Source organism: Nuphar pumila, chromosome 6 (assembly GCF_984573655.1).
Source record: "Nuphar pumila chromosome 6, dmNupPumi1.hap1.1, whole genome shotgun sequence".
NCBI lineage: Eukaryota > Viridiplantae > Streptophyta > Magnoliopsida > Nymphaeales > Nymphaeaceae > Nuphar > Nuphar pumila.
In genome coordinates this window covers 25,009,667-25,024,230 of record NC_143254.1, presented here as the reverse complement: position 1 = coordinate 25,024,230, position 14,564 = coordinate 25,009,667, and the positions used below count along the sequence as shown (strand labels likewise).

The 14,564-nt window shown below is 37.3% G+C and overlaps 1 protein-coding gene across 4 annotated transcripts in view; it reads left to right on the top strand.

Annotated features, from left to right (window-relative positions):
- Window positions 1-14,564, top strand: part of LOC149834396 (uncharacterized) — a 32,937-nt gene extending 18,373 nt beyond the window's left edge. For 2 of the 4 annotated variants that reach the window (XR_016432769.1, XR_016432768.1), the window contains exons 9-13: window positions 238-384; window positions 2,528-2,636; window positions 2,714-2,833; window positions 13,871-14,045; window positions 14,257-14,564. Coding sequence is in view for 2 of the 4 variants with exons in the window: in XM_090011388.1 (XP_089867514.1) it covers window positions 238-384; window positions 2,528-2,636; window positions 2,714-2,833; window positions 13,871-13,944 (450 nt within the window). In the remaining 2 variants the exon portion in view is untranslated. Of the gene's footprint in view, window positions 1-237; window positions 385-2,527; window positions 2,637-2,713; window positions 2,834-13,870; window positions 14,199-14,256 lie in introns of those variants that run through there. The other 2 variants (XM_090011388.1, XM_090011387.1) reach the window with 1 other exon arrangement.

Genomic DNA, 14,564 nt, shown 5'->3' with positions numbered 1-14,564 from the left:
TGGATTTTCTTTAGTACACTGCGTTTTTTTATTTTTGTTGATGGACATTTGTACTCCCAGGTATGATATACCACATTATTGACCTATTGATTTTTGGAATTATCAATCCCAAAAGCTGTTATGTTCCTCTCCCCCCCTCCCCTCATTTTTCTTGGTCAGTTATTTTAGTGTGCTCATGGTAAACGTCTTACATGATATGATTTTGCCTGTTTGCTTTATCCTCTCTTTTCATCACAGATATTTGAGGGATCAAGTCATGTCAACGTAAGCCACATAATTCATGATTTGTCTTTTGGTCCAAAATATCCCGGAATTCACAATCCACTTGATGGTACTAAACGCATTCTTATTGATGCAAGTGGCACATTCAGATACTATATCAAGGTTGGTGTCTTTGATATTCATTATTATACTGTTTGTTCCTGTGTAGCTTTTTTATCTATTGGGAAGACTGAATTTCTGTGCTTATTATTAATTACAACAACAACAACTACGCCTTCATCCCAAAACAATTGGGGTCGGCGATATGAACCAAAAAAGAAAATCATTACATATATACAAAATCATTAGGAGTTCCAATTCTCAAGTCTCTGTGCCTGCATGCATGTAGTGTGTATACTTGTATTTTAACAAATTTTACTGGCCAAGAAGCAAATTTCTTGTAAAGCTGTAAAAGCTGATTAAAAAGAAACAGATGCAACAATAAAAATAAATTTAGCTTGCATAATTACAAACCATTTAGATTTGATGTGCTGCCTAAGTAGTTACAAAAGAATTGGTGTTGGTGGACAAACATGCCATGGTAAAAGAGTTGGTATTCAAATTACTTGACACAAAGCTGTAATGAAATAAGAACAAAAGCAAACAAGAGCCTCTTGTGGGCTTACAAGAATACAACCCTGCCACTTATGGATCAATCCACACCACCCACACAAGGGACGAGAATAAAAATAAAGGCTTTTTGTATTAGAGAGTGCTTAGAAAGACATAAGAAATATACAAGGGATGAGGGCTTATTTATAACAAGAGAAAGAGATAGGGAGCAACCCAACTAGCTCAACAGCTAGTTGGAGCTGTCCCAATAGATTACATAAAAAAACAAAGAAATAAAAAAAACAAAAAATAAAATATACGGTCAACCCCTAATGGGGCTGTCCTTTGTTACAAAGTAAAATGACCAAAATACCCCTGATAGTATATATATATATATATATATATATATATATATATATATATATATATATATATATATATATATATATATATTAAGACCCTCCCCTCAAACTCACGGTGTAACAACAAAGAGTTTGCCAAGTAGGAAGTGAAATCTAGGTCATGGGAGCGCTTTAGTGAACAAGTCTGCCAGTTGATACTTAGAAGGTAGTGAACAAGTTCGCCAGATGATACTTTAGAAATTTCTCACAAGGCAATCCATTTCAATGTGTTTGGTCCTTTCATAGAATGTATGATTGCTTGCAATGTATACTACGCTCTTGTTGTCACAACATAATCTCGATGGTTCTGTAATGTGAACTCCCAAGTCTTCTAACAATTGTTTCAACCATACTAATTGAGAAGTAGTTGTCGCCATGATACAATACTCTACTTTAGTGGAAGAAAGGGATACCTTTTGCTTCTTGCATTTTCATGAAATTAGAGAATCACCTAAAAAACATAGGAAACAGTGTTTAAACGTCTATCATTTACAAGCCCTCCCCAATCAGAATCAGAATATGCAATAACTTCTAACGGAGAAAATGATGAAAGAAATAACCCATAATTAATAGAATTTCTAATATATTTAATAATTTTCATAACACTCATGTATTGTAGTAGGAGCATGCTGAAATTGACTAACAGAATGAATAACATAATAAATATCAAAACGAGTATAGAGAGATAAGACAAAGCTATGATCATTTGTCTATATGGAGTTGGATCCTTCAGAGGTTCTCCATCATTTTTCTTCATCTTTGCATTGATGACCTCTTCCTATCAACTCGTTTTTCATCTGAGAGTCCTGATTGTTCGATGATCTCTGCTGCATACTTAGTTTGCGATAACAAATAACCACGAGGTGAGTAAACCACTTTTATTTCAAGAAAGTACAACCACTTTTATTTCAAGAAAGTACTGTAAAAAACCAAGGTTTGTCATATCAAAGTTGGCTTTGAGTACATCTTGTGATAATCATAGTTACAATACATATCGTATGATACAGTACGATGCTTACAACATTGAGTTCAATCACACCAATCTGTCGATTTATCTTTTTCACACTCACATATGCATGCATGTGGAACATTTAAAGTTTTTTTTTTCAAAACTAGTAAAACAGCAAAAATTTCATAGTAAAAAAATGTAAAATTAATTTCTTGTTATAAATCATAATAAAAAGCCAATTTAACTGTCTTTTGTCAAGAGCATTTTAGGATAGCCTCTTTGTGGGTTTGGACAATGTTATGTGATGAAGAAGATGTTTTTCTTTTGTCTCTCAATGGATAAGCTTGAATGCCCTTTTGTGTAGATTGTTCCCACTGAGTACAGACCCCTTTCAAGGGAAGTCATTCCAACAAATCAGTTCTCTGTCTCGGAATATTTTTCCCCAATTCGTGAATCTCATCGGATGTGGCCAGGTTTGTTATCTTAAACTGTGAATTATCTTGTAATTGGTTTGCATTGTTTGACTGGTTTACTTGTGTTTGATATGCAGCTGTTTACTTTTTGTATGACCTTTCACCTATCACTGTAACAATCACAGAAGAGCGCCGCAGTTTTCTTCACTTCATAACACGGCTTTGTGCAGTGCTTGGTGGCACATTTGCCATGACAGGTCTGAAGATCTCTGTGAAGCTGTTTATGTCTAAAATTCAATTTTCTTCCTTATCTTAAATTGGTTTCCTCCCCCCATCTGTGATTGGATTCATATTTTAACTCCTAAGTGCATCCTCTATATATGTTTTACATTGTGTTATTGTACCTGGGAAGACAAAAAATCCTGCTTGTCCTTGTCTAGACCTTCTTTTATGAGCAATAATTGTCATACGGATTCATCTTTTATTTAACTTTGTATGGTTTTCTTATTTGAAAGCATGACTTGCTTGGACATGCAGAACACAAAAAAGATACAATGAAAGTTTGTGCTTTTAGTAATCTTTACATTAGCTCCATATGACGGGTTTGCCATGTTAACACAGTTCATAATAAAAAAGAATGAACATCACATGAAGTCTTGTTTGATGTGATAAATGCTACAAGATAATTCATCCTCTTGTCAATTTTCTCTATTTGATAAATAGTCAGACGTTGACGGAAATAAATCCCTTCATTGTATATCATATCATGGAAGATTTTGTAATGAAGCATGCGGAAATATAACTCAAGAATGCAAAAGCATTCACAAAGTCCAATAATGGACAAACAGGATGGCACAAGAGAAATACAAGAAGTCCGCAATGGGACAATACAAAAGCCTAAAAAGGCTACACAAGCAAGTAAAGAAATGAAATCTTTATTAAAGAAAACTTTGGAATGCAATAGAATAAGGGGAGAAGTCTCCTATTTATACACAAAAGAAGAAGAGTGAGAGGCCATTGAGGGCTCCCACGTAGAGTCGTTGGGAGCCCCAATGACTATGTTGGGACCTTCAATGCTATTAAAAAAAGGAAAATAAAAAAGAAATAAAAAGGAAAAAATATAAAAAAGAATCTACCTAATTAAAATAGATGTTTCTAGAAACAACTATATAAAAAGACTAAAATACTTCTATCAAGTATATTGTACATATATTTTAACATCCCCTCAAACTTTATGGGAAGATGACCAAAAGTTTGTTAAGAAGAAAAATAAAACGAGGAGCAGGAAGAGCTTTGGTGAAGAAGTTCGCCAATTGGTACTCTGATGTGGCATATGGCAATGTAATAGTTCATCTCAGATATTCGTCACATACGTAGTGACAGTCCATCTCGATATGCTTGTTACGCTTGTGAAAGGTACAGTTGCTTGCAATGTAAATTGCATTTTTGTTATCACAGCACATCTTCGAAAGTGTGGAGATGACTATACCCATATCACTGAAAAGACTTCGAAGCCACACAAGCTCTATGGTCGTAGTGGCCATTGCACGATATTCGACTTCAATTGAGGATAACGATACTTTGTGTTGCTTCTTGCATGTCCATGAGATCATCGAGTCACCTAAAAATACACAGAAACCGGTAGTTAAGACTATATTATTGGGATTTCCACCCCAATCAGCATCAATATAGGCAAACAAATCAAATGAAGAGGATGAGGAAAGAAAAAACCCCTTGATTATGGTATTCTTGATATATCTGATGATTCTGAAGACAACACTCATGTGTACAGTGGTAGAAGCATATTGAAACTGACTGACTGAATGAATTGCGTGAGCTATGTTTGGCTGAGTGATGGACAAATATGTAAGAGATCCAACAAATTGGCGGTAAGGAGTAGGATCTTCGAGTAGAGTTCTATCTTCCAGTCTCAATTTTGGCATTAATGACTTCGGGAGTTTCTATTTTCTTATCATCTGAAATATCAGACTTAGTACAAATGTCAGCTGCAAGTTTCATATGAGAAAAAATGTACCATCTGGGAGAGTACGCAACTTCAATACCTAAGAAGTATCTTAAGAATCTTAAATCAGACATATCAAAATTTTCTTAATGTCATTGATTTCTTGCTTATCACTTCTAGTGATAATCATATCATCTACATAAAGTAGAAGAATAACCACCATAGAACCTGTACTTTTTACAAAAGAACAATGCCAGTATAACACAAATGAAAACCCAGATAAGTCATCACATTATTAAATTTATCATGCCAAGCTTTTGGGGCTTGTTTTAGACCATATAAGGCTTTTTTAAATTTAAGATTTTTTCGTTCCTAATGCAAACCCCCGATGGAGGATCCATGTAAACTTCTTCACTTAATTCACCATTTAGAAAAACATTTTTCGTATCTAGTTGGTAAATGGATCATTGTTTAATAGATGCAACAACTATGAGGGTCCTAACACTAGTCTTTTCTAGCAACGGGAGCAAATGTTTCTTCGTAGTCAATACCATATTCTTGAGAATATCCCTTAGCCACTACTTTAGCTTTGTAACGTTCTAAAGACCCATCACTCTTGGTCTTAACTTTGAAAACCCATCTACATCGTATAGATTGTTTCTTGTGGGTAACAAAGTTATCTCTCAAGTTTTAGCCTTTTCAAGAGCACTAAGTTCTAAAGGGAAGATTTTTTGCTTCATTACAATGGGATGATTCGTGTGAAATGAATCTAATGCAATTAGGCATGACCTATATTTTGGTGCTAATGTGTCGTAGGATATGAACCTATTTGGTGGATTAGAAATACGATTGAATCTCCTAAGGGAAGTTTTCTCTAGGTTTGAACCTTGGGAATATTTTTAAAGCATTTATAGGATTTCTTTGATCACGCCAGGTATAAGTTTGCATAGAACAATATCATCACTTATATGTATTGTTTCTTTAATATTTTCATTATCATTTTCATTGATATTTAGGGGAATATCCCATTTGTCATTCAAAGAATTATCATAAGGGATTAACTCTTCTTGTGGTAAAAGATGAAATAAAACGGTATATTCAACTTCATTGTTGTCTTTAGTCTTCTCAAAACTATTTTCATTTTCTAAAAATGTTACATCTTTAAAAACATATAGTTTGTTGTTTTTGGGATCAAAACATCTATATCCTTTTTGGTTTTTTCCGTAACCTAAGAATACACATTCAATAGCTTTGGAAGACAATTTATCTCTTTTATGAAAAAGCATAAAGCACTTACAACAAAAAAGTCTCAATCTATTGAAGTCGGGTGTTCTTTTAAATAATTTTTTCATAGGGAAATATATTTTGCGAAGAAGATGAGGTCATTCTATTTATTAAATAAGTTGATGTTAGAGCGGCTTCGGCCCGAAAAACTTTTCAGAATTTCTTTAGAGATAAGTAGTGTCCTAGTGGTTTCCAAGATGTGTCTATGTTTCCTTTCGGCTAATTCATTTTGTTGGGAAGTTCTAAGACATGATTTTTAATGACAAATTTCATTTGTTTTTAAATAATTTTGAAACTCATATAATAAATATTTACCACCCGAATCGGATCTAAGGATAGAGAGGTTACTTGAAAATTGATTTTTGAAAATCATATGTATTTTTTTAAAGAATGAGAAGACCGGATTTCAAACTAAAAAAGTATATCCATGCATATCTGGTAAAATCATCAATAAACATCACATAATATAAGTATCCTCTTTTTGATATGACAAGAGAAGGTCTCCAAACATCTGAATGCAATAATTCAAAAAGTCTCTTAAACAAAAGTTCTATTTGGAAAATGAGGGGATTTTATTTTTTCAAAAACACAATCCTTACAAGCAAATTTTTTCTCATTACAAAAATGTTTTCCCAAAGGAAAAAAGATACATCTTAGAGAACTTGGGTGTCCAAGTCTTTTATGCCAAGTTTCAATATTTTTATCTTGAACATAATTACAAAAAGAGTTGTAGAAAAGTTTGAATAGTTCATGTAGTAGAGATCTTTCTTCCTATGGCCTTGCCCAATCAGTTTTTCGGACTGGAGATCCTGCACGGAGCAACCCTTAGATGAGAAGGAGATTCTACCTCCATAATCAGATATTTGAGAAACGAAAAGAAGGTTTAGATTTAGTTGTAGAACAACTCTAACATTTGGCACAAAAAAGGTTTTAAAAGAATTTAAAGTTCCAACACCTTTAATTTGTAAAGATGTTCCATCGGTAGTTGAAACCTAAGAGGTTTTTGAATTAGAGCATAATTCAGATAAACTATTCTCAAGAGGTGTCATATGAAAAGAAGCTCCCGAATTAAGGATCCAAGAAGACATACCTAGAGGAGAGGAAGACGCAATGGCGACATCCGATTTAGATAGAGATTTGAGTAGAATCAGAAGTGCTTCTGATAGTTGAGCTAGTGAAAAAAATCCTTTCCTTTAGTTGGTTCTTTATTTCTTGGTGTAGTTTCTTCGATGGAAGCAACTTTGTTCTTAGGGGCTTCATTTAACTTGGGACAATTAGGCCTTACATGTCCCGATTCATGGCAATGATGACAAATGACTTTCCTATAGTTTTCATTATAACCATTTTGCCTCTCTAAGTGTGGAGGCTTATAAGTTTTAACATGATTGCCAGGCTTGGACACAACTAAAACTTCATCTCCTCTTATCATACCAAAACGAGTTTTCTCTTGGCATATTTCGACAACGACATCCTTTAAGGAAATAGATTTAGATCTATGAAGGAGAAAATATCTAACTTGTAAAAAGTGTTCTTTTTTCATTTTTTTTTAAGTTCAACATCTTTACTTGCAACCCATTTGGGATCAAGAAGAGATAATTCATCTCACACGGGGCTAAGTGTGCTAAAATAATCATGGACGCTCATGTCCCCTTGCTTAATGGTACAAATTTTTTCTTGAAGAAAAAATGGTCTCGTAAGGTCTTTTTGGGTATACATACCTTTCATGAAAAATCATGACTCATTTGCTTTGTGGAATTTGGCTATGTTGGCACATATCTTCAACTCTATGTTCATAAATCATGCAAGTATTTTTGCATGTTTACTTTCCCAATCCTCTATTTTGGATTGGTGATCTTCAATGGCTTTGGTGCACGCATTTTCCTCTAAAGCTTTTTCTTATCCTTCTTCCATTTTGGTAAGTTTTAGTTGTTGTTCTGGAATGGAGCCCATCATATATCCCCAAAGTTTTTTTCCCTTGAGGTTATTTTCCATGACAGATGCTCACATCATGTAGTTGATGCTGTTTAACTTGAAGGAGAGATCAATCTTATGCTCACTTTCCATAGTGACTTAGAGAGAGGATGAGCAAAAAAAGTAGAAGAGATTTCTGAATCACAAACTAACAATGGATAGTTTTAACAAAAATCAAGAGCACAACCTTGCTCTGATATCATGTAATGAAATATGCGGAAATATAACCCAAGAATGCAAAAACATTCACAAAGTCTAATAATGGACAAGCACGATGGCATAAGAGAAATACAAGTAAGAAGTCCACAATGGGACAATACAAAAAGGTTACACAAGCAAGTAAAGAAATGAAATCTTTATTAAAGCGAGCTTTGGAATGCAATAGAATATAAGGGAAGAAGTCTCCTATTTATACACAAAAGAAGAAGAGTGAGAGGCTATTGGGGGCTCCCACAGAGAGTTGTTGGGAGCCACCAACAACCATACTATGTAAAAAGACTAAAATACCCCTATCGGGTATATATATACATATATTTTAACAGATTCTTCAATCTATTAATGCATATTTGTAGAGAATTTTCAATTGCAAAGTTAGATGTTGGGTGATCCTTGCACCTGCTAATATATGTGAAAGATTCTTCAGCATTGTTGATCATTGCATCTATCTTGTTTTTCACAGCTGAGAATCAAAATGCAGAAATGCAGTCGAATTCCTAAGTTCTGGATGGATTTTTTTTTTAAATATCTTATTGCATTAAATGAGTGATACTGGTGCATGTTCCTTTAATGTATTTTGTTGCCATTGTCCTAACCTGTAACATCTACTTTGTCTTGGGAACAATTGGAATTTGGAAAAATGTTTATGTGGTTTCAAAGTTACATTAGTTATGTTAAGGTTATCAATATCTTTGAAACTTGGCATCCTTCAGTGTTTTCCTTTTTCTGCATGCTACCACAGGCCAATTGTCTGTCTTGGACCTTTATGTCACTCGTGCATACTATTAAAGTCAGCCTAATTCATGAGTGAATCTTATATTCATATCAGCTTAAATATGCAACAATATTGTATTTTTTATCCTCTCAAGAACCTTCAGGAGTCTTCTAGCATATTCTACACTTCATTAGATTCTAAAAATACTTCTGGAGGTATCTACATGATTCTGGAGATAAATGCTTTGGAGTCGCTAAATCACCCTATCCTTTTTGCTGCCTTTATGTATGCGATTATTGAAGGTTTCCTTAACCTCCATGGCAACTTGACTAACATGCAATAATGTTTGTGTCACGGGCTTACTTTTTTTAATAAGCCAGTGCGGCACGACAGTCCTTCCTTACCGCCGCAAGCCTATCTATCGCTCTGTCACGGGCATAGAATGCTTTGCAAACCCGCGACGCGCCAAGCTGCCTAAGTTGGTCAGCCTAACGGCCAAAGGCCGCGTGCCAACACGTTTCCATGTGCTGAATCATTTTCGTTGGCCTTGCATCTCACCCCGTGCGCAACTGCCTAGCGAAAGCTGATTAAGCGCATTTTCAAATGCACATTCCATGTAGTTCATGCCACTTAGTGCATAACCATCTCATACCAACTATCACTTTCGAAAGAGGCACAAACTTTGCCTTAGCCTTGCGTGTCATGGAGCGTATTGCGACTCCATGCGCACGACACAACAAAACCTCACCACTGAAAGAACAAGACCTTGCGGCCCCCAGTCCGAATACCAATTGATGATTGAACACCATAGCGAAGAGCACCACCCAGACTCATTCGTTGGTGCTTAGGCATTCACTCTCCTTGCCCCAACTCACCATACTCGGTTGGAATCACCTAAGGTGATTCCTGGGGGAATTAGCCCTAACCCACACGCATCCTCGTGCGTCTAACCGCTACGTGTGGAAAACTTGCAAGCTGAGAGGTCCTTAACCAAATCTCCAAAGGCAATATCCTCATCTGTTGGCACTGCTTAACCGAACAACGCTCCACGTATGTGCCACCACACAACGATGCACTAACGACGATACCGATGCCTGTCGCATGTTGTGCTACCACCGCACGTCATCGATGAAGCGAACACATACCGCACGTTCCTACGCTCGATGCATTTTTCACTACATAGAGTTCTGCCCTGCACGTGCCCATTCCGAAAGATCAGCCCGGGACATTCTCCCCCACCCAAAACCATTGTCGTCGTCGTCTACAATGCTGGTGCAGGTAAGAACACAGTCTTCACTGATATGTCAGTTTTCCTTTGTACTCATCTTTGGTTTACTCTTTTTCTTCAGTCTACTCAACTTATTCTGGATTGCATTCACCGTCGCCGCAACCTTTAACACGTTAAGTCTCATACCTTTAACGCATCTTCGATCACTTAGACAACAATCTTCTGTTTTATCAACATCAAGCATTCTCTGCTCTTGAGACCCCAGTGCAGTCTCAAATACAAACGGGTCATCCTCGCCCGCACGACAAACCTGTCGTCTTGATGCTCATGGCTGGAGTGCCTTCCAATCCCAGCAAGGGTAAATCCAAGCCCTTCGTGGTATTCACAGAAAAAGACGACCATCAATGCGTGCCGCAGGGATATCAACTCCCTTAAAGCACTAACTTGCGGTTTTTCACTGGTCCAAACTAGTTCTCAAGTAGGGAACGCCTGCCTACACATCACCCCAATGCGGTCCTTCAAAGTGTTTTCCTGGGCACTCGTCCTCATAAGGGTACTTTGCCCCAATGTTGCACTCCACTCTCGAAGTCATCACGTTGTACTCTTTCTCAGAGTCAGCAAAACGTTCTCGCAGGAACCAACGAGCCATGAACAACAACTTTTTCTACACGTGCAATTCATTGAAGATTTGCCAACTCAAGGGACCAAAACAATGAGTCTTCTGCTCAACGTGGGCACTCCGTTAATCCACAATCTTGGGAGAGTATCTAGAAGTTTAGTCGAGTCTCCCATACCTAAAAGTGCAAATCCATACAGTCCAATCCAACGTGCATTCTCTGCATGCATAAGGCAAATGCACGCTTCACCTATGAGCCTAACACACAACTGATAGGAATCTTTGGCTTATGTACGTTCCCTTGGCCAACTGAACAACAACCATACACTTATGCTTATCATCGACAAGATGTCCCATACCATTCTGCCAACATCTTGCTTCTTTGCTCGGTCAACCACACTTCAGCTGCGCAAAATTACGTAACCAAGATAAACCATCGTTGTCCTCTTCAGTATGAAGAAAAAGGTTTATGTGAATCTTTCTGCTCTGATACCAATTTGTCGCGGGCTTATTTTTTTCAATAAGCCAGTGGGCCGCGATGGTTCTTCCTTACCGCCGGAAGCCTGTCTATCGCTCTGTCACTGGCATAGAATGCATTGCAAACCCGCGATGCGTCAAGCTGCCTAGCCTAACAGCCAAAGACCGCGTACCAACACGTTTTCATGTGCTGAATCATTTTCATTGGCCCTGTGCCCCATCCCGTGCACAACTGCCTAGCGGAAGCTGATCAAGCGTATTTTCAAATGCTCATTCCATGTAGTTCATGCCACTTAGTTTATAGCCGTCGCATACCAACTATCACTTTCGAAAGAGTCACAAACTTTGCCTTAGCCTTGCGTGCCATGGAGCGTATTGCGACTCCATGCACACTACACAACAAAACCTCGCCACTGAAAGAACAAGACCTTGCGGCCTTCAGTCTGAAGACCAGTTGATGATTGAACACCATAGCGAAGAGCACCACCCAGACTCATTCGCCGGCGCCTAGGCATTCACTCGCCTAGCCCCGAGTTACCATACTCGGTTGGAATCACCTAAGGTGATTCCTGGGGGAATTAGCCCTAACCCACACACACCCCCGTGCGTCCAACCGCTACGCATGGTAAACTTGCAAGTTGAGGAGTCCTTAATCAAATCTCCAAAGGCAACATCCTCTGATCCGTTGGCACTGCTTAACTGAACAACGCTCCACGTATGTGCCACCACACAACGATGCACTAACGACGATACCGATGCCTATCGCATGCCGTGCTACCACCGCAGGTCACCGATCAAGCGAACGCATACCGCGCGTTCCTACACTCGATGCATTTTCCACTCAGTAGAGCTCTGCATTGCACATGCCCATTCCGAAAGATCGGCCCGGGACAGTTTGAACGATGAATGAATCTGCATTTGATAGGCAGCTTTTATAGATACAATAATGTTTGAATGATGAGAGATGACCTGGCAGTGGATAGTTTGAGTTTTATAGATGTTTCTGTCTGCTGGAACAGTTGATTTTTATGATAACTTCTGGTGGGCGTTAGAGATCTTTTGCTAAAGTGCATTTTCGTGCAACAGATGTTGCATTTAATCATAAAATAAATTATTGAACTTGGAAAAGTGGTAGCTGCCTACCACTTTTTGAGCCTACCACATTGAATATTTGTTTCTCGGTTGTTTTTTGCAACCCTGCAGATGTGTTCGGCATGTTTGATTTGCTAGGAAACACCTATTCAATGAACTTGTTCCTGCAGTTCTATTCATTGTGATAGATTGGCAGTGAGCCTGATACACATATTGATGGAGTGTGTGTGTAGTTGATGTCCACAAGTTTACAAATTTTAATGCCCTGAAGAAATATAAAATGGTGGGTGGTTTGATTAGTTAATTGTTGCCACCATGGTTATTTTATTATTTTATAAAAAAGCACATTAAAAATATTTTCCCTTTCTAAGTACAAGTAGTAATAGTGTCATTTACTTTATGAAATTACTAAGTCCATGGTGATGAGAATTGATGCATGAGACTAACGCAATAGCCACAGAAAACCTCATTTTTGGTCCCCTACCCAATCAACATTTGAATATGCTATTAGTGTGATCTTAGGCTGATCGGACAGAGATATAGAATGACACCTTTTATACATAAGTTCTTTTGTAGAGGTTCCTTTATCCCAATATAGTATGATACTTGAGTACAACTCAAGACCTTGTGTCCGTCCATTCGATGGTTACGCCCTGTCCACTGTTATTCTCTCTTTTTTTTTGTGTGTGTGTATATATATATATATATATATATATAGAGAGAGAGAGAGAGAGAGAGAGAGAGAGAGAGAGAGAGAGAGACTTTTTTGGCCTACTGCCAGTCTACCGTGAGTGAACGGCTGTTTTGGATTGTTTTTCCCAAATCTGACCCTGCTCAATGTTTTCGGCGTGGTCGATTTTCTAGGAAAGGGCACTTTGATCATGTTTTTTTAAGCCTTGAATATTTATGAAAATTCTAGAATATAATTTTTAAACCTTATAGAAACCTATCTATGTGTCAGAATTGGATGATCCAAGAGTCTATTCCTATAAATTCAACCATGTAGAATACATCTGTACGGTCAGATTTAAGGAAAGCATGAAAAAACCCTTTCAAAGCCTGGTAGGCTGGTGGTAGGCAGCTACCACTTTCTCTCTCTCTCTCTCTATATATATATATATAGAGAGAGAGAGAGAGAGAGGTCCTAGTTTATTTGTCCTAACTGTCGTAACCAGTTTCAAAAGTAGTTTCAGGTGTTTTTCGCTCAAGACTTGCAAAAGTATTCTCTATGGCTTTATTGGGAAACACATGTTATGTACTCTTCATGTTCAGATGGGTTTTTAGAGCGATCTAAAAATCAAAGGATCATATTGCACCATAACTTGATGTTCAAAAGATTTAAGTTCTTTGTGAAGTTATTGTAAACCTTTTTCACTTTCTCTATAGAGGTGATTGATGAACACTGGGCTTGTTTGTCCACTGGATTAACCCATAACCCCTGTCTATCAAACCTATCAAAATGACAAACCACACACAGAGAGGTGGCCCATGATTCATGCAGAAAACATATAACCATATTTTCTGGCTCATCCATGGATAGGACCAAGGGTTCATGAATCATAGTTTCCCTGTACTGGTTCCCTTTTTTCTTCAAAGTTATAATTGGTCCTGCATATTTGAGATTTAGTTTGCTGATGGTTAGCTTCTCTTGATGGGATATTGTACATCTATATTTCCTGCGTTCTGATTTTCAACTGGTGAATTTTAATATCAAATTTATTGATTTCAACAGGGATGCTCGACCGCTGGATGTATCGAATTGTTGAAGCAATAACAAGAACAGATGCTGGAAGCATTCTTCGTTGATCAATGATTGTGACTGGCAGTCAGTGTGCATGTAAAATTGCTGGCTCCACAAATCATTTCTGCAGTAAATTTTGGTGGAGAGCTTGCTTACAAATTGCAAGGTTCTACTCGAACAGGCAACTGACTCAAGTTCTCCATTATCATTTGATCTTGAGTCATCTCTTTTTAGCATCTGTTTAACATAATCTAGTTCATTCCAGTCCTGTATAAACTTCATCTTGCTTTCGAGTTTCAATGCCTCCAGCTTGTTATCATGTGAGTCAGTGTTTTGATTGCTATGAAGTTTTCATCGTATATGTTACGGCTTTTCAGATTATTCCCCGGCGGTTTCTATAATGCAACAATGAGCCCTTCAGAGACGTACGGAAAATTTATAAAGACCTTTGTTTGGGGCGTCAAAGTTCATCTAACTGTGACATGGTGCTTTTTAATGGGTTTAAAACCATGATAATTGGATTTTTATCATGATAATAGAGTTCTCTTTTACTAATGGAGCTATTACTAATGGGATAGTTTGGTTGGGTGATATTATTTTATTCCTATTATACGATGTTTCTTTCTCTTATATATTCACAAATATTAGCAATTTTTTCCTTAAAAGGATGCATTTTTAGACGCAA